The sequence below is a fragment of the Equus quagga genome, chromosome 6 (genome assembly GCF_021613505.1).
Source record: "Equus quagga isolate Etosha38 chromosome 6, UCLA_HA_Equagga_1.0, whole genome shotgun sequence".
Lineage (NCBI taxonomy): Eukaryota > Metazoa > Chordata > Mammalia > Perissodactyla > Equidae > Equus > Equus quagga.
In genome coordinates, this window is record NC_060272.1 from 101,604,670 (window position 1) to 101,625,573 (window position 20,904).

At 46.1% G+C, this 20,904-nt stretch overlaps 1 protein-coding gene across 3 annotated transcripts in view; it reads right to left on the bottom strand.

Moving 5' to 3' along the window:
• The window catches only part of MAMDC2 (MAM domain containing 2), a 156,115-nt gene extending 137,312 nt beyond the window's left edge, over positions 1-18,803 (bottom strand). The window contains exons 1-3 of one of the 3 annotated variants that reach the window (XM_046665078.1): positions 18,420-18,798; positions 17,141-17,794; positions 16,655-16,768 (exon numbers count right to left, since the gene is read on the bottom strand). In XM_046665078.1, coding sequence (XP_046521034.1) covers positions 16,655-16,768; positions 17,141-17,174 — 148 coding nt within the window. In that variant the 5' untranslated portion in view covers positions 17,175-17,794; positions 18,420-18,798. Of the gene's footprint in view, positions 1-16,654; positions 16,769-17,140; positions 17,920-18,419 lie in introns of those variants that run through there. The other 2 variants (XM_046665081.1, XM_046665080.1) reach the window with 2 other exon arrangements.
• Between the last annotated feature and the right edge of the window lie 2,101 nt (positions 18,804-20,904).

Sequence of the window (20,904 nt, forward strand, 5' to 3'; positions counted from 1 at the left end):
TCTGCCTAGACCCATCCTGGAGGGCACACATCACCTACACAGAACGTCCCTGTGATGCTCGGGCTCATCCAGTAGTTCTCCTCATTTCATAAGACCTGACAACATGTTGGCCTTCATACGTTTCTAAGGCAACATCACCACAGTGACTAAGATGTGTTCACCCACTCATCACATATTCACTGAGTGTCTTTCAGGTGGCAGACATTGTGCTGGGCATGGGAGAATCCACAGCGACACAAGCGAGACAGGTTCCTTGTTCTCAAAAGCATACAGTTTAAGAGTTGACAGACAATAAACACACCACTAAATAAACAAGAAAAATGTCAGAGAGCTAACGTGCTCTAGAGAGAATTTAAATTGAGCAATATGGTACCGACCGTGAGGGAGGTCAGCCTTGGGATAGGTGCTCAGGGAAGGAGGTAACATTTCAGGTGAGGCTGGAATGATGAGAAAGAGATGGCTACGTGAGTGAAGGTCTGGGGAAGAGGACTCCAAGCTTAAGAACTGGCGCTGCTGCTCATCCTCACCTATTTCATTCATGAGTGAATCAAGCAGGTACTGAGCTCCAGTGAACGGATCTTGAGAATTGGGTATTGGGTGCCGTAGCACATGCTTCACAGGGACATAACCATTGATCTTAGCCTCGTTAGCATCTCTTCCAGCTAACAGAGCATGAGTCACCCCACTGTCCCTGGAGAAAGGATATCTTTCTGAATAAATCTGAATAAATCTATTTTTCAAGGATTGAGGACCGAAAGAACTGAATGTAGTGGTGGAAGCTTTCTCTCCATTTCTGCCGTAACGAAGCTTTGGGAAGTGGGATGTGATGTCGGCTTTGTGATAATGGCACTAGGTTCCCTGAATAAATAAGGAAAGAACTAGTTTTAGGCTTGGAAGAGCAAGTCATAAAGGACTGTGAGCCTGTGGGAAAAGGAAAAGGGGGGAGGGGATCACGCAGCATGAGCATAACAGGAAGGGAGGGAGGAAGACGAGTCGAATTGACTTCACTGAGCCCTTGCAGAATGTCTACCATGATGAAGCCAGGTGCTGGGGACACAAAGCAATCCCTGGGCTCAAGAGAGTTTGGGAGAGATGTTTACGATGGATGATGGCAAAAGTGAACAGCTCCTGGCAAAGGTGAAGAGGTAAAGAGGCTGGTTTGGGAGAAAAGGTAATCAAAATAGTCAACATGTAAGAGACTGGAATCCTATTCACTCCCAAAGGGCACTTCTTTGAGAGCCCCTTCAGCATCAAACCCAGTGCTGAACACTCAATAGCAAGATGGTGGGATAGGCACTAGCTTTGGAGCAGAAAGACAGGGACTTGATCCCTGCTCTGGCTGTTGTGACCTGGGACAGGTTGAATCACCTCACCGGGTCTCAGTTGCTGCATCTTTAAAATGGAGATATCCACACAGATCATACAAGATTATAATGAGGTTTAGAGATAATATGGGCATAGTATCTGCAACACAGTAACTAATGCTGATTATTATTATATCATGGCTGAGGGTCTGATTGACAAGTAATTTTCCATACTATATTACCACTCCACAGAAGCAAGTGACTGGTCATTTAAGAGTTGAATACTGACCCTCTCAGCACAGTGTCTGTCAGGCCCTTGCATTTTAGTAGACAGATACACAATCACTGATCAACCGCCTAGGGCTATGCTTTCATGAGTTTATTTCTATTTAGTCAAAACTCAAGACTGACATATATGTCTTTCTTTAGCTAAACTACAAAGTAAGTTTTATCATGCGATCATTTACCGCCCAAAGTGACAGTTTGTGGGGTCTGGAGAGTGGTAACAGTGACTGACCACTGCTCCTCTCAGCCTATAAGAAACCACTTGTAACCTTTGCATCCTCTCTGAGCCTGGGAAATGGCAGTTCTGTTGTCGTGTAGAGCTCCTGGACTAGAACTGCTCTCAGTGGTAGCAACTGGGACTACAGATTCACATGAGACAGACCTTTCTGGTTATCATATGCTGGATGTGGCCTGAGGGAAAGTGACAAATACCCAGGGTATTTATGGCCTTTTGCTTCATGCATCCAACATGCCTGTCAAAAGAGATTTCATGCTTCTTCCATACCAAGCCCCTGTTTTCCCATCTCCATGGCTCATGCTGTTCCTGACACTTGATGTGACCAAAGAGCCTCTTGGTCACATCCACTGAGAGGCCTCCTCTTACCTGGTTGGCCCATCCTTGCCAGCTCTCATTAACCCCTGAACTCCCAGGACCTTTTACGTCTTCCTGGCCATGGCGCTGGTCTCAATGGTAGTTGAGATAGTTACTATTCACATATCTTACTTCTTCTACTAGACTGGCAGCTCCTTGAGGGAAATACCTTTATTAGTCACCCTGATACCTTCCTTGCCTAGCACAGGTAGACAAATGTTAAATGAATAAAATTAAGCTAAAGGTACTCACTCTGAAGAACAGGCCCTGGACCCTTATTACTCCATGGTGTCTTCAAACACATGTTCACATCCCATGGGATAGACTCTGGAAATCTTAAAAACAAACTCTCTAAACTGCAGTGTCTTCGTCCGTAAAGCGTACCTTCCTCATTGGGTCATGGAAAGAATTAGATGAGAGATGCACGTTCATATCCCACGTGTCAAAGACCTCACCCACTACAGAATGAAAAGACAACAAGAAAGACTGAGCTCACCATCTGCCTTTGTTCCAAGGGGGAAGGACTTTCATTGTCTCCGGCTTACATCCCTACTGGTTTGAGTCCTCAAGTCTTTTGCATAACCCAAGCAGATAAATATTACATTTTTCTTTTTGCGTGAGGATACTTGACTCATTTTCAAAACAAGACATCAAGATGATCCAGGAACACAAACCCTGGAGTTTGTCCAGAGAATGCCGGGCAGTCATGGGGACGCTTGGAGTCTGAGACTCTTGTAGGAGTTCCCAAAGTAATCTCATTTAGAACTTGGAACGAGGCAGGAATTCTTCTGCTGTCCCAGGGCCCTGTGCCATTTCTAAAGGAAAAGAATGATTTGAAATTTCCTCAAATTAGAACTTATTTGGTGGTAGGGCCCCTGTGTATGGAAGAATCTAGAAGAAATGATGCCCTCACATGTTTCCCTTAGTCATTCACATCAGAACTTAAGCTCAAAGTGCAGTGAAAAAAAAACCCCAAATATTACAATTGCTATATCCTTCACAGAACACAGACTGGAGCCAAAAAACCTGTTACAAAATACAGCCCTGCCACCTAGAATCCCTGTGACCTGCAAGTTGCGTTATCTCTGTATGCCTCACTTCCTTTAACCCTAAAATGAGGATGAAAATAGGACTCAACTCACTAAGTTGTTGGGAGTATTAAATTAGTTAATAACACCAAACACACAGAACAGTATATAGACGAGAGAAGTCACTCCGTAAGGGTTAGCTATTATCATAACCACGATTATGTCTATCAGAAAAATCCTTTGAGACCCCATGTTAAGGGAGAATGGGAAAAGAGAATTGAAATAGCAGAGTCGTTATTTTCTTAGTCTTTGGAGACAAACAGGTTAAAATCCAGGCTCCATCAATTACTTGCTCTGTGACTTTGGGAAGGTTAAAAAAATCTCTAAACCCCAGTTTCCTCATCTGTAATGAGTATCTTCCTCATTTGGTCACTGTAAGAATTCAGTGAGATTCCATATGCAAGGCACCTAGCACAGTGCTTAGCATACATTCATTACCCAATAAATGCTAGATACAATCACTGTTATCATTCAACAACCTACTGAGTCTTCTGGCTCAGTGCCAACACTCTTAGTACTCAGGAAACGTCTGCAAATGCAACCTTGGTCTTTTGAGTTTGTTCTAGCAACTCGGAAACGAGATCTAAGGATGGACGTAAAAAATGATCACTGATATGTCCATTCTCAACATATTTAAATAAAATATGCCAGGCATCCTCCTCAACTTCCAGCTGAGGGTACTTGACAGCAAGTCATTCTATAGTGCACCTCATGGTTGGCGATGGAGCCAAAGTGAAACTGAAACGCTGAATTTCCGCAGTTCACCATGCTTTGTCCGTCAAATGTTTCCAAGGAAAAGTTCTTAAACGATTTGAGTCTCAAATGCAGTGTCTTTGTGCATGACCGTGATTCACTGCACATTTGGATAGAGGGATGGTGAATATTATCTATTTTTCCAAGACCCATTAATTTTCTAAGAATTCCTAGACTACAAGGCTAATGTTCTGCTCAGCAAGAGATCATTCATAAATGTGTCAAAACTTATTTTATGATAGGAATATAGTCACAAGATTATGAATGACTTCTTGATAACCAAAATCACAACCAAACGGAGTTAATTAAAAACACAAACCGTTTCACACCCTTTTCATCTTCCAGCAATTTTTATTGTGAGTTGCTGAGTTGTGGAAAGGCGAGAGGCTTAAGGGACATCTGAGGGACAGAAAAACTTTCCTAGCAACTGAGCTGTCCAATTTCAGCTGTTACACAAATAAGTCACCTGCATCTTCCCTCAAAAGTTGTTTAAGAGCATGCTTGACAGACGCGAGGGCCGCTGGATCAAACTTGAACATACCATTGTTGGTAATTATTGTTCTTTAAATGGGGGGTGGTCTACCTGGGACATATGATCTACAGCTACCAGCGTTTCCTTTTGAATTCAACACTCTTTAAAAGCAAATTAAGTTCTGGTCCACAAGCCCAAGATTAAAAATGAATCATGCCATGGGGCTGGCCTGGTGGCGTAGTGGTTAAGTTTGTGTGCTCTGCTTCAGTGGCCCAGAGTTCTTGGATTCAGATCCTGGGCATGGACCTACACATTGCTCATCAAGCCATGCTGTGGCAGCATCCTACATACAAAATGGAGGAAGATTGGCACAGATGTTAGCTCAGGAACAATCGTCCTCAAGCAAAAAGAGGAAGATTGGCAACAGATGTTAGCTCAGGGCCAATCTACTTCACCAAAAAAAAAAAAAAAAATCATGCCTCATGCCAATACTATACATCTTTAGATATGTTATCTGTGACATCACTTTTATTTTACAATATTCAGTAGAGAATCATGTGTAGGTAGTTTGTTGACTATTTTATGTTGACAACAAAGATGAAAGTCTGCAGGGCTAATATATAACCTAGGATATATTAGGTTTTTTTCAGTTATTCCTAAGTATCAAATGTGAGTTCAAAAGGGTCTGCTCTTCAGTGCTGATTCTTAAAAAAACAGATACTATTTAACTCATATTTTCCTCATCAGAATTTGTAGAAAAGGAAAAAAGTTTTCAGAAACAGTGTGATTTCAGATGCTTATTTCCAATTTTTAGGATTTGTAATGGAAAACCAAAGGGTTTCCATAACGCTTATATTTTAAAATGGGCAGGGTCAAAACACACTTCAAAGGAAAATTCTATAGTCTATTACCAATTTTTAATAAAGTTTTTACAAAAATAGAAGAAATCTGTAGAAACTTAAAAAAGAAAACTTTAGTTCCAGACGAAATGGTCTTAGTCATAAAATATTGGTAAGCAAAGAAGGAAGTTTCTCAGTGAAGTGAGAGCATATTAAAGTCATCTTCATTATAAGTACGGCCCCAAATAACACTTCAGCTCTCCTTGGCAGCGAGGCAAAAGTTTTTCAAATAAGGAATGGAAATTTCTCTAAGCATAGAGCGAACTTATATATCACATTGCTGTATAGCAACATTGCCATTCTGTTAAGAGTAATAGAAGGAAGAAGTACCAAACTGCTTATCTAGGAGGGTAACTGACTTGCAAAAACATTTATCTTGTACTCTTTCAATTCGTTCACAGTAGAAAGGGATGAATTCAAAGTTTAGGAGTATTCCTTAAGACTGCCAAAGTATTTTAGGTCAAGCTGTAAATTTTCCCTGAAGTTTTCTGCCAAGATTATGCCGAGGATGGAGAAGAGAATCCTTCAAATGGTTCCAAGACCAAACTAATCTGTTTTGGAAAAAATAAGTAAAATTACATTTCCCTATCTCGGCTTGATGCCTCCTTGATTGCAAAGGCTACTACTGCATGGCAGGCACTCTTGTCATAGCTGAGGCTTAGAACTCAGGGGAAGGAGTTGGAAGGCTGGAACACCATCAATATTTCGTAGGGGGTTCCCACCATCTCTAGAGAAGCGTAAATCCTCCAGGTGTGTCTTCCTTGGTCCTGACCCCTGGAAATACAATGGCATCATCCTACTCACAGATGGGACAGGGCGTAGGGCCAAACGAAGCTCAAGTCTTTGGAACCAGGTGGGCTTGTGTCCATCTTGACTCTCTAACTGTATTGCCTTTTATCTTAATCTCTCTGAGTCTCACACTTCCTCATCTACAAAATGCTGATAATAACCACCTGCTAGGATTGTTGTGAAGGTTAGAGACAACCACAATAAATGTACTTGGCGTACACCAAGAAATGCTACCTATGGACCACAGAACCTGGCTGCATAGGGAGCTACTGTGTAAATGTTTTATTAGGTTTCACTCCACACTTCTCATTGGCAACTACTCCTAGAACAGAAATAGAATACGCCACGCCATTAAAGTTTTCTTATACCCAAAACATTCTCTTGTAGCTTACAAAAAGTTTGGTTTTGCTTTTCAATAAGGAAGTTGCAGGATGCATCATAATTACCACAGATCGGGCCCAATCTCCTACGTCTTCCGCATTTAGAGTAGGACTAAAATTCCACACATTTTGAAGTCGACACTCAAGTGTTATTTTTCCACTCGGTGGAGGGCTCTTGGGTTATGTGGGCCAAAGAAATGTGTATGTTCTTAAGGTTTCTGAACTGTCACTGTGGAAATCGGGTCTATGGCAGAGCTAATGAGGAGACCCCCACTCTCCTGAATCTACCTTCTTTACTGGGCCCTTCCTCTGGCTCCATAAACAAGCTCGTCTCCCCATCTTAAAAAACAAAGCAAAACAAAAAATCTTTCATCTCAAGTTTCTTTGTAGGTATGGTTGAACTTCTCTCTGAGAAAGAGAACATCCAAACTTCTTTCCTGAGAATTCTCTGCTAACTGTAGACACTTCCCCTTCATTCTTCCACCAGGGCATTCTGGTTCTGCCCTCACCATTCCACAAGGACCGCATACATTCAGGCACCTAATTGCCATTTCCAACAGACAAATCGTACTGGGCCCACCTCTCTGCTGACCTGGATCCTATTGATCACAGCCTCCTACTGGAACACCCAACTCCTCTGGCTTCTGTGGCCCCGCACTTTCCTAATTCTCCTCAAACACGTCCAGTTCCCTCTGTTTCTTTCATTCCGCCACCCCCTTCCTGTATCTAATCGGTAAACATGAATTTAAGGCTCCATCCTCAGGCTCCTGCTGTTATCACTTCATACATTCTCCTTGGGGGATCTTATCTCTGCCCAAGATTTCAACCACTATCTTAATGCTGAAGATTCCCACAGCCATAGTCCTGGCCGGACTGTACCTGACCTTCAGATTCTTACATCAAAGACCTGCTGACCACTTCTACCTGGATGTTTCCTAGGGAACTCAGAACTGAATACATCTTCTTCTCCCCTAACATCATATTCTCTTTGAAATTCTCTCAACTCTTGGCATCACCAAACAAACAGGTGACCAAACTAGAAATTTGGGAGTCACTGTCCCTCTGATTCATCATGCCCACCCAATCAATCATCAAGTCTGCCAACTTAGTCCCCTTTATCATGTTTTATTTAGTCCCCCCCTTTCACCCTTATCCCCCTATCCTATTTCAAGCCCTCATCATCTCTCAGCTGGACCACTCGATTGTCCCTGACTAACCTCCCCGGGGGTCTCTCTCTCTCAAATTGACCCTCCTCACAGTTATTGGACTGGACCGCAGGCCACATCATGACTCATTGTCTACAGGATAGTGAACAGACGGGTTCAGCAGAGCAGTAACAAATGTCCAGTGGCAAAGTCACACAAATGGTTCCCCCAGAAGGATCTTGCCTACACTCTGCATCTCTTTCTTCTTGCCCAAATACAGCTCTCTAGAGTTTCTGCTGATTGAGAGCTAACTGATGCCTTTCCAATAAACTCCTTTTCTGCTCAAACAGCCAACTTATGCTGTTTGCAATGAAGATCCTTGACTAGTATATAATTCCATTTGCTCTCTCCCATAATTACAGATTCGCGTTTCCTCCTATTGGTCTCCAGCTGCCAGAGGGCAGGGACCACGACCACGTATGTACTCCCTGTTCCCTACGTACTCCAACTACAAATATAGTGCTTGAAGGATGGTGGGCACTCACATGCTTGTGGATAGAATGAAGAGTCTCTAGCTTTTTCTGTAAAATATATGATTCATTCATATAAGACTATGAAGTTATGGTATGGTACCACTTACTTTGTTTTATTATCTTATTCTTAACCTCGGAATCCCCTAAAACACACAGAAATGTCTCACAAAGTAGAGAAAGCAAATATTCTGGCAGATCTCACTGAATCAGAAACCTCATTCTTTGGTTTCTCCGTTAGTCACACCACGAGGCAAGAGCTTTCTTCTAGGAGCAGACAAATATCTCCACCTTCCTTTACCCATCAAGGTGGGTACTACTGACGTCTCACACTCAGGTTCCTTAGAAACAACAGCTCTCAAAAGCTAGTTCAAAGTCCGATGATCTTTTGCCAAAAATACTTTTCAGACCAAGCCGTGTCACTCTCAAGGTCGCACTTGGATTGTTTGTGATGGCAGACGATCAAGGGGCTCGAGCAGCCCTGATGACTAAATAATCCAAGGGCTATTTGTCTGTTGGTATGTCAGGGAAGAAACAGACCATGTCTTGGTGAGGCGAGCTGAAATACTGCCTCGCTGTTCTATCTGGAAATTACCGGCTCCAAAGTCGTCGAGGTGCTCTGGTAGGAAGGACGGTTAAACACAACCTCTTTCACCATAGGAAAAATGTCAAAGGTTTTCTGTTTTTTCCATCAACCTCAATAAGGGCTTTGGAGATTGGTTAAATTCAAAGTGTTTGTTGATACCACATTCTGTTTGTCAGGGGTTGTGACAAATAGGGAGGATGTGAGCCCTGTTCTCAAAGATGTAACACTCTGATGAGGTGAAGGGGTGTGGACTCCAATAAGGAGATACTAAGGCGCAGATTTACAAGGTGGAAAGTGAAGAGAGCCAAGGCAAGGGGCAGAAGGGAGGGAAGGGAGACATTCATTTACCTGGGAAACTCAGGGAATGTTCCAAGGAAGAGCCAGACCTTAAAGCAGGGAGAGGATTTAAAAAGGCCAGGATGGGGCAGGGGAATAAAAAAAGCAGGATAATGGAGGTGCAGACAATAGTGCAAACAGAGCAAGGAGGCAAGAAATTAAAGGGCATGTTGAATGAGCAGCACATCAAGGATTAACGGGAGGGAAGAAGAGAAATATAATTTGGGGCAAATCATGAAGGACCCTGAGTGCCAAGCGAGGCAGTTTGCACCTATCTTGTGGGCAACTGGTCATGATCAAAGCATTCTTAACAAGATGGCATGCCTACTTTCTTACATCTGGGTAGGGGGTGGGGGGTGGGGGTGCTGGCGGTCTTCTAATGCACTGTCCCCAACCCTGGCTGCATATTGGAATCACCTGGGGAGTTTATTCACTTGTTAGCGTATGTGTGTGTTTGTTAACAGTGCCAAGTCTGGCCCCATTTCTGGCCAAATAAATCAGAATCTCTTGTGGTAGGGCCTGGATATGGCTATTTTTTAAATTTTATTTTATTTTTTGCTGAGGAAGATTTGCTCTCAACTAACATTTGTTGCCAATCTTCCTCTTTTTGTATGTGAGCTGCCACCACAGTGTGGCCACCAATGAGTGGTGTAGGTCCATACCCAGAAACCGAACCCAGGGTGCCAAAGCAAAGCGTGCCAAACTTAACCACTAAGCCACCAGGGCTGGCCCTGGACATGGCTATTTTTGAAGAAATTTTTAGGTGATTTTAATGTCCAGTCAGGGTTGAGATCCATTGGCCTAAGATATTGGTAAGAGAATTTCTCTAGAAATTCTTACCTTTGTCGGGAATGCTTAGCTGATATTAGGTATGACATTATGCTTTGCTTAATTAGGTGCGGACTAATGAATATGACAGAAATTTCTGATATACTGTGAAAGTTCCTTGCTCTTAAATAACTTCCTCATTGATCACTAGCAACCTGTTCTGTGTTATACACTACCTTCTTCCTGAAGGTATTATTTACACATAAATATACAGGCACAGATATACAGATACATAATTAAACACTCCAAGAACCTAGACTTGAATACATGAATACGTTTATATGATTGAGTTGATTAAGACAAACATAAGAAAACTGAGGGAGAGTGGTGGGGTAATTAGCAGACGTGAAAATCAGGGTTGACCAGCCAAGATGCTCAAGACCCGTTCAACTACCTGCTGGCCTTATTTATCATGATGCCCATCACTTCTATTAACGTAAATAGGTTTCATTCAAATTCTTAGACATCAAATATTGTTTAATAAGAGACAGAAGTAGGACTACTGCTGGGGTGACCTACCAAAGGGGTTCTGCTATTTTAAGAACCAGGATTTTTTATAAATACTATATCCCAAGATGCAAGTCACAAACATGGTGACTGTATGCTCAGAGATTTGAAGGTGGCAATGAAAGCAGAAAGGCCTATGACAAGAAATTATTTTTTCCTTCCAACACATTGTGACCATAGCCAACTTCTGCAATTATGAGAAGGGAAGCATCCTAAAAATCACCAGGCATCTTGTTGGGGATCAGGCCAGGAGCTGGGTAGCAACCTCCCATTCAGTAAGTCTAATTTGAGAAGGGAGGAACCCAGACTGGGTGTTGGCCTTGATAGGAAGGAGGTTGGCCAGACAGAGCCTACATCCAGAGAGGTCAGTCAAGGCAGGGAAGAGAAGGTAGATGTTACCAGTCCGGGAAGGTTAAGTCCCAAATGAAGGGGCCAGGCAAGAGAACCCAAGACCCCAGACTGATTGACAGGGAGGCCAAGGGTTAGGGACCTACCCAAAAACTTAGGGGATGAGAGATCAGTTTGGCTAGGGGTCTTATAGAAGGCACCAGCACCAGGGAGTGTGATGGGCGCTCAATCACCAGCTCTGTGGGACAGATAGGTAGGGAAGAGCAGGCTAGGGTGGGAGAGTGATGAGGCAGGGAGCAAAGCACTCCTGACAAAAGTCAAGAATTTATAGAGAAAAAAGTCTAAGTCATTGGGAGAGACTATAAGCCAAATGTGAAATTCAGTCTTATTACTTTCCTTCCACACCTTATTCAGCCACACAAAAGTTAGATGGCCAAGAGGCTCGCCAACGCTTAATATAGAGCCAAACAAAAGAAAAAGAAAGTTCTTCCTCTGGTTGGAATGAAGAACAAATGGCAAAACTATAATCAAAAGAAAATGACATACACAACTATGTACTGGGACTTTGAGGAGGAAAAAAGAGAAAACGACAATCTCCTGAGCTCCCCAGAAGTTATGTTAGAAAGTCATGTTCTTCTGAATTAGAAGACATCATTATTGATTAAATACAAATTTAGTAATAGTAAGAGTAAGAATAATAACAGATTACATGTACAAAGTGCTCATTACATGTTAAATGTATTCACGTATTTAATCTTCACAACAATCTTATGACATAGCTACTTTTATTATCTTCATTTTACAGTAGAGGAAACTGAGACACAGAGAGTTAAATAACTTGCCCAAGGCCACACAGCTCGAAAAGGCAGAGCCAGGATCCTAATCCAAGCTGTTCAGTTCCAGAGTTCCTATTAACCACTAGGCTTACGTTGCTTCTCAAGATACGCAACCACCTTTGAGAGGGCAGAATGAACCAGAGGCACACAGGAAAACGCATAAGGACCCTTTAATCATCCAATACTGGATTCATTCATTCAACAAATTCGTTCATTCGACAAATATTTATTGAGCATTTACTATGTGCCAAGCCCTTTTCTAGATGCTGCAGATTGCAGGCAGGAGGGATTGCTACATATCTGAAAGAGTGAATAAATGCACTGTGTGACATAAAATGTAGTGGTTTGTGGGTTGGTAAGCCTAAAGACTGTACCTTGGGAACCATGTTCTTCCACGCAGATGAAATATAATTACATCTCTGAGGAAGCGTTTCCAACATGTTATAGAGTCTAATTAACACACTCAAGGTCCAGGGTCCAGGACCCAGTGGAGAAAGGGATGCTAGAAGAGGCAGCAGTCCTGGAGGGAAGAACAGGTGGAGGGGCGAGGAAATGAGGCCCTGCCTGGGGCTGCCACTCTTGGTCTGTGACCATGACCATAGCCTCTCTGGGTCCAGGTGTGCTCCTCTGTAAAATAAGGAGGTTGTACTGGGTGACTTCTAAGGCCCAGCTCTAGGATCTAGGATCCCAGGCAGAGCTGGGGTGGAACCAATGCTGTGCTCAGGCACAGTGCATGATAGCCACACTCAACCTGACAGCAGGAATAGCCAGGGCAGCCCCGGGAAATGCCATATGATACGGTAGGTAAAACTTCGCCAATTCCTGGGGTCGACCAGCTCTCTGAGAGGCAGCCAAGGAACAACCCGGATCCATGCTGCTCTCCAACCTCTTAACGAAGTGGGGGCTGTGTTTCTGCTAAGAGAACACCAAGAGCCCAGCAAGCAGAGGTGATGCAGGTTCAAGCAGGCCCACGGGGCAGGAACTGCCTGATGAACTGCTGATGTCGGGGCGGGGGCGGGGATGCCGAGTCGGCCCCCCACCGGGAAAAGAGTTGCAATCCACAGGATGCAAGGACTGGTCCTCTTCTCCCAGGAAAGCCCCTTGGGATCCTGGCCAGACTTTTGGCTCTAGCTGGGCCTCAAGAAATATCAGGCAAAATTTACCACTATTAATAATAATTGGCACATGACTGAGTGCAGAACTGAAACCCAGATGGCCAAGTGTCCGAAAGTGTCCTTAAGAGAGAAGGAAGGGGTCTGGGTGAAGAAAGGGGTGTCAGAAAGAGACACACACATACACTTAGAATGCTAGTCTACCATCTCCCCCACCCCCGTCCCTTGGTTGTGCCACACCTCTAGTTGGCTGTCCTGCCTCAGATTCCATCACTTGCTCCAAGGTGCAAATACCATCCAAACTGCCTGTGTTAGGCAATTTCTCAAATCCTGACCCCTATTGTTGTAGGAAAAAAACGCCTTCCCTACAGCAAGCACTTTGAATTTCCTTTTTACCTCCTCTTAACCTGATACATTTCCACATCTATCTTCCGCTCCCAAGCGGCTTAGTGGTCCAGACTTCTAATTAAGGAGGAATACCTGGATTTGGATTTTCCTCCTCCCTTCCTCAGTTTCTACAATGGAGTTAGGTTAAATGTGCCAAGCCAAAATGTCCAAAACTTAGAGTGCAGCCAAAATCCACCCGATGACTAATTTGAATTGTGACTCTTCCGAAGAGAGGCCAACTTCACGGTCTCCAAGCTCCTCAGCGGTGGGCTCCTGCCCCCACACTAGCACTGGGGAAATGGTACCAACAGTCTGGATTTCAGCTAAGAACCACTGTTCAAAGGGGTTCCAGTATTCTCTGAACTGCAAATGAATAAAGAAAAAGATTTCAGAGGACAAATGAATGAATAAAGAAGATTTTTATAAGGTAAAATAGACCTCTTCTTGTGTGGATTTAATTCAAACCTGAAACTTAGAAGCGAGTTCAAATTTGCATCTGATAGAACCTCACCTTCCTTGACAAGCTGGGGAACATGAAAATATTCTACAAAAACATAGAGGGAAATCATAAAAACAAGGCAGCTATTGGTGAAACCAGAAAGTAGACCAGGCTAGGTTGCAGCCCCGGTCCGGTCACCTGCCCTGGTGCCACCTGGTCCCTGGGGGTGCCCTTCGTTGTGGACACAACCCTAGCCAACACACTGCCATGTCCAAACTCACCTATTCTGTGCCTAGTAGAGATGAAGCATATTTCAAAATGGCCATGAACTAGGGACACTGGAATTGTCACTGAAGATGCTTAGAGACCTAACACTCAAAATAAACCAAAAGAGTGGACCTCAAAAACAATTTAGGGCAGCTGGGGAGATATTCTGAGACAACTCTCCCCAGATTTGAATCTCCTGTGATGAAAATCTAATTGGCAGATTTTTGTCGTTACCGAACTCCCCTCCCTGGGCTCTAGCATTGTTCTCTCCACTGTAAATTAACCTAGTGGCCAAGGACATACAGAAAGTGACATTTGTGTTCCAAAGACTTGTGGGCAAAAGTCCCTGAAACCTACGACTTTCTATGGTGGATCCAACACATGGAGGTGGATGGAACCAGTTTCCAAGGTTTTCTGCAGCAAAATGAAGTACATTTGCAGAAAGGCTTGTGAGCAGCTTGCCAAAATTCAGCCTGGGACAATTTTATTATCTTTAATTTACCAACCTAGAAATGGGTTTACAACGGAAATTCTTAGCGATGGCTTCTCAGCAGGCAACCACAGCAGCTGGCACACACCTACCTCACTGCCCCTCTGGTGTGGACTGTTACGTCCAAGTTCTGGCCTTTGAAAAACTCCGTCTGTAACAACGGAAGCCTAACCTGCCTGCTCCGCCTGGAGCACTCAGGGGAGAGTGAATTAACTTTGCCCAGCCAGTAGTCCCATTCCTGAGCCAGAGAGCAGTGGCTGTTAGAAGTTAGAAAGAAAGCAAAAAGGAAAGCAACAGTGCCTTCATTATACTGTTAAACCATAATCACCTTTTCCTATAAGCATCTTCCTGTTTTCCCTGAAGGAGCAGTGGTTTAACTGCCACTGCTGCAGAGGTGCCAGCTCAGCAGAGAGCACTTCCTGTGGGTCTGGGAGGCAGCTGAGTTCAGCAGGCTGTGGCAGGCCCACTGACCCAGGAGTGGGCTGTGCGAGGCCACTGTCCTGACAGAGGACTGGCAGTGGGGGCTCAGCGGTGATGGTGACTCCCTTTTCTCAGAGCCAGGACTAGGGGGAGGCAAGAGAGGTGTCAAGGCCACAAGATTTAAGGAGTTTTCACTCTCAGGGTCATGCAAGTGGCCCCTTTGTCCTAGTCCCAGCCCAGCCCAGGGCCACCAGCAGAGGGGTGTGTGTGTGTATGTGTGTGAACACACATTGTGAAGGTCAGTGGTTCTCAAAGTGTGAGCCCCAGACCAGCAGCATCACCTGGGAGCTTGGTAGGAATGCAGATTCTCAGGCCTGACCCCAGACTCACCAAATCTGAAACTCAGGGGATGGGGCCCAGCAATCTGTATCTTAACACGCTCACCAGGGAAATCGATGCAGCTAAAGTTTGAGAAGCACTGTGCTAGACAAGAAAGTGCTCCAAAGCCAGTCACGTACCCTCTGTCAGGCCATGTCTCAAAATGCTTCACATGCAACAAGAACAGGGAAAAGGACGGGGTGGTGAGAAGAAAGAGACTTTCCTAAGGCCATTAGCAAGGTAGGAATCCCTCAGATGATAAATCAGGAATTGCTTTTTCCCAGCTACCCCTAAGTAAACTGCAATAGTCAGCACGTGGCGATTGTTGACACTAAATAAAGATTACACTGAGCTAGTTCCCTCCTGCTTCCGCCCCTAACTAGACAGCTCAGAGCTAGCCACTCAGTGACACCAAGTGACAGGGGCCAGCCATTTGAATATTCTAAGGCTGAGATTCCCTCCTCTGTAAGATAGGGCTGACATCTCCTACCTGGGAGGGTCAGAGAAGCTAATGTGTGCAAGCCCCCAGACAGAAGCCTGGGGCAAAGTGAGTTGTGGTGATAGTTCATAGTTCCTAACCAGCGGTTCTGGGCTCCCCCCTCCTCCAGGGAGCCAGCCTAGATGACTTGGGGGCCTGAGGAGTTGTCCTCAGTTGTGGGAGGGGAAGGAGGTTAGCAGATCTCCTTTCTGTTGCAGGGTATTTTAAAGGAGGTTATTTCCCAGTCCAGATGGCCTGGGGCATCAGGCTTCTAAATGGGGTGACACAAGTGAGTGAGAAAGGAAAGGAGGCGGGACGCCCAGTGCCTGCTGTTGGACACTGAAGAACTGCTTATTTTTCACTATATAATGAAGGGTAAGAAGATACATCCGAAAACTCCACATTTAAACTTTGTCACTAGAACCCAGATGGTGCGTAGTGGTGAGACAATGACCAAGGCCAGGCAGCTGAGTGACCTCAGGCATACGGTCATGGACTCGGTCTCCTCCTTTGCCAAGTGCTGGATTCTAAGTACAACAACAGTATGAAGATGAAGTCAGGCAACAAAAAGCTGTCAAGCACAACATAAATGTGAGCTTTCAGGACTGAGGTTCCATCACAGAATCACGGAACCATTTCTACTGAGTGGGAAGAGAACTCTCCCCATCCAACTTTCTCAACTTACAAAGGTGTCTACTGAGGACAAGAGAGGCTGACGACATTCAGGAGCTGTGCCTCTTTTCTCTCTTCCACTCAGGAGTACTGGGGGGAGGGGGAAAATCTCAGAGCTTCTTCCCACAGCCCAGGTAAACAAAGGACCCCCCCCTTCCCCGCCCCCTTTCTCCCTTGGCCATCCAGGCAGCACAGCTGAGGGTTAGAAGGAGGATCCATGACTCACACTTTTCCTCCGGAGGGGATTTAACTCCAAGATAACATTACCCACGTGAAAGAGCCAGCCAGCAGGAGGGAAGTTCACCTCGGGCGCCCGTGCACTGAGCCCCTTACCTTCCTCATTTAAAATCCACGGCAGGAACGCGAACACCGAGTCGAAGCCACAGGTGCTCTCCTCAAAGGCACAGGACCCAGTAGGCAGGTCCAGCGCCCCAGCCAGCTGCAGGGCTGCGGGCACAAAGCGAGTTTCCCTTAGGCTCGCACCGGGAGCCTTGGCAGCAACTCGGGGCGCCCCAGGGGACTACCTGGTGAAAGGGGGGGGGGGGAGAGTGGGGGGGAGGAGGGCGGGGGGCGAAGAGAGATGCACTGCTGTCCCCCTCTCTTCCCGTCCCCGGGCGCTTCCACTGCACGACCCCACGCCCACCACATCGCCACCCCAGGCGTGGCTTGGGGAGGGAAGTTAGCGGCTGTGGAGAGAAATCGGGAGGCGCCCTCGGATGGTCCAACCCAGGACGGCCACTCTGGCAGGCCACCGGGCTGCAGGAGCGGGAGGGGGTCACCAGAGCGCCCCCCGGGGGTACCCCCGTGTCCAGGCCTTACCTTGCACTGCCAGGAGGACGCCCCTTAACAGCATTGTCGCGCTTCAGGGAGTAGAACCGGAAAGGGGTACACGCTGCCAGCTAGCTGGGACCGGCTGCTCCTGGTGGAAGGGAGCGTGGGAGGCGGGGGCGCCGGGAACGCGGGGAGGGAGAAGTGGAGAGGCCAAGTGTGCACTAGGAGCTGCCCAACTTTGCAAAGCGGCTCCCGGATCCAAGCGGAAAGCTGAGGGTGCCTGAATGGAGAGCGCCGCTCGCTCGGCTGCTGCCGCGGGGCTGCTCGCGTCCCGAGTGAAGCCGGCCCACCGCACAGCTGGTCCTGGGCGAGGATAGGGCTGGGCGGGGAGGAGACAACTGCACACTTTTGAAAAGCCAGCCAGGACTGGCTGGGAGAGAGGAGAGGTCAGGATGCGGTGCGTGGCTCAGGGTTTTAAAGCTTGAGATCAGAACCCTTGTAGACACTTGCAAGAGGCAGGCCTTCCAGGAGCCCCGAGGCTGGAATGGGACTGGAGACGACCTGCTCCGCCCATCCGCGGTGGGAACCAGCTTATTAATGGGGACAGCCTCCCCGCATCTGGCATGCCAGTCCTGCAGGGCTGGCCCTAATTTTAACTTCTTCTCCCCAAAATGGAAGAGGGTGGAATTCTCCTGGGAAAACCTAGAGGAAGAATTGGAAACTGTTGGGTGGAATAAGCTTTCTATCTCAGGAGTTTCAGCGTGTATGGCCCAGTCAAGCTAACCCTGGACTACCACCCCCCTTTTTTTAGCAGTGGAATGTCTGGCATGCCTGGTGCTCGGCATTCCCTCCGTCCGGTGAAATGGGGGCATTCCTCCCCTCCAAAGAGCCATGATAAATTAGTAGAAGGTTTCTAAACAGGGATGTGGGGGATGGGGGTGATGATATGGGGAAGGGGAGCAAATTTGCTACAAATTTGCTCTGAGCACTAGGTGGGTCTTTAAAAATGTTCTCTTCCAGTAAAGAAAATGGTACTGGTGTGTGTGTGGGGGGGGGGGGGGGGGTTCTTCTTCTTGATCCTCTTTGTAATTTTGTGCAGGCAATTTTCTGCCTAGGGCAGTTGTTCTCAAACTTCCAGCTGCATCAGAATCTTCTGGAGGGCCCTCCCCATTAGAGTTTCTCATCCAGTAGATCTGAGGTGAGGCTAGAGATTCTGCACATTTCTAACAAGTTTCCAGATGCTGATGCTGACGCTGCTAGTCTGCGACCACACTTTGAGGACCACTGGCCTAACAAACTCCTGTTCAACCATCAAAGCCCAACTCACATGCCTTCCCCTGGTTTCCAGACTCTCCTGGGTTTCCTTGTCCTTCATTGGCGGCTGCTTGTCCATCTCCTTGACTGGTTCTTCTTATCTTCTCTGACCCCTGAAACTGGAGTGCCTCCAAGTCCTGTCCTTTTATCTCCCGTTTCTTTCTTGACTCATTCCCTTGGTGATTTCATCCAGTCACATAGTTTGAAACACCAACTATAGCCTGACGACTCCCAAATCGACATTTCTAGCCCAGACTGCTCACTAACTCCAGACTCTTCTATCTTTCTGCCACCTCAACATTTTCATTTGGGTGCTTAAGAGCTATTTCATACCTAACAGGTCCCGACAGGAACACCTCTCTTCTTCCCAAACCTGCCTCTCGCTGGCATCTTCCACATCTCTGTTAAAGGAACCTTTCTCCTCCAGTTGCTCAGGACAAAAGGCCAAGAGTTCTCCTTGACTCTTCTCTTCCTCCCAAGACGTTACCAAATTCTGCCACCACAGGAGTCAAAATAGAGCAGGTGGGGCCGGCCTGGTGACGCAGCGGTTAAGTGCGCGCATTTCATTTCTCGCTGCCCGGGGTTCGCGGGTTCGGATCCCGGGCGTGGACATGGCACTGCTTGGCAAAAGTCATGCTGTGGTAGGCGTCCCACGTATAAAGCAGAGGATGATGGGCACGGGTGTTAGCTCAGGGCCAGTCTTCCTCAGCAAAAAGAGGAGGATTGGCAGTAGTTAGCTCAGGGCCAATCTTCCTCAAGCAAACACACAAAAACGTAGAGCAGGTGCTGACCAAGCTCCATGCCCGTGGTCGCTTCCCTGATCCAAGCTGCCATCTTTATTAGCCTGGGAGATTGCAACAGCCTCCTGACAGTGACCTCGCTGCTTTTTCTGCCTTGTGCACCCCCACTGCATTCTTAACACAGTGGTCATGGGCATCCTTTTAGTACAGAAATTGGGCCATGTCATTCCCTAGCTCCAGACTCCTGAGAACTTTCCAAATCATTTAGCAAAATCCAAAGTCTTCATAATGACCTAGCAGGTCCTACAAGACTTGCCCCACCCCGTATATCTCTGACCTCATCCACCCTGCTTACTCCCCTCCAGCCATATGGACCTCTTGGCTGGTCCCCAAACACAGTCTGACTGTCCTCTCAGAACTACTGGCTGTTCCCTCTGCTTAAAATGCTTTTCCCAGGACAGCTATGTGATGCATGCCTGCACTGCCTGTAGGTGTCTACTCAGCGGTCACCTTCGGGATTGGAAAATTTAATAACCTTCTCACTAATAAGGAAAAAGCCCCTGGGATCCTTCTAAAATAAGTTTAGACAAATTTTCATGAGGTTTCTGCAATCAGTCACTCAAATGATCTGAAATTTGTTTAGTGTGTGCTGTTTGAGGGGTGTGTGTGTTTCTATGCTTTGCTTCAGGAAGTAGCTAATGCTAATAAATAACATTTATGGTGTTTATTGTTATAAATGTTTTAGATAGATGATCTCATTTAACTTTCACAAAGATTCCATGGAGTATATATCATTATTATCCCCATAGAATAGGTAGAAAAATTGAGGTGCAGAGTTGAGTGACGGAGAGTGGTAGAGACAAGACTCAAACCCAGATCAGCTTTATTCCAAAAGCCTATTTTCTCACCTGGGACAGTAGCCTGTCTCCCTTGTCTTATATTCTTTTTTGATTTCTTACTCACAGTTGGTGGTAAATATCGGATGAATTTCATCAAATAACTAAAAATTCAAGACCGATATGAATCCAGTGAAAATGGCACCTATGGATGGGAGAGGAGGAAGCAGGACTGGGCTGGGAGAAGGGACATTGCAATGCAGGCCCCACAAAGCCTCTTGTGACCCCACAGGGAGCTCTGGAGTTATAATGGCCCACCCTGCTTGTCCCATATTAGGCTGATATGGCCAGGTTCTTTGTGTTGCTTCCTCCACCAGACCCTAGATGTGGCCCACTTGATGACAGGGGCTCTCCTACGAGGTGGCTCTCTGCACTGAGGCCCACGAGAAGGGGCCGACAGCTGCAGGCTGTTTGATGACCACACTCCCAGCAGCTGGAACAAGTCCTTCCTTAAAGGAGGATCTGGACAGCACATCCGTGTCCGCCACAGACATTCCACAGAGAGGGGAAAGGATACTGCACATGGAAAGGGTCAAGGAGGGAATCCAGAAAATCTAGAAATGGCGTGTGTCAACCCACTTCCCTTGGTCACGAGTCACGGAGCCACATGGCCGCGCACTGCCTCATCACTTGGGAAAACAGCATCAGGCCCCAAGGTAGGAACTACCCTGGATTTTCCTTCAAGATCTAACTTAATCAAGTCATCAAATAATGCATGTGAAGTTCTGGTTTATAGAAAGCACTCAATAAACATTAGGTGTGGTAGTGAGTTGAATGGTAGCCCCTCAAAAAGATATGGCTACGGCCTGGAACTTGTGATTGTGACCTCATTTGGAAAAGGGGGCTCTGTAGATGTCAGTAA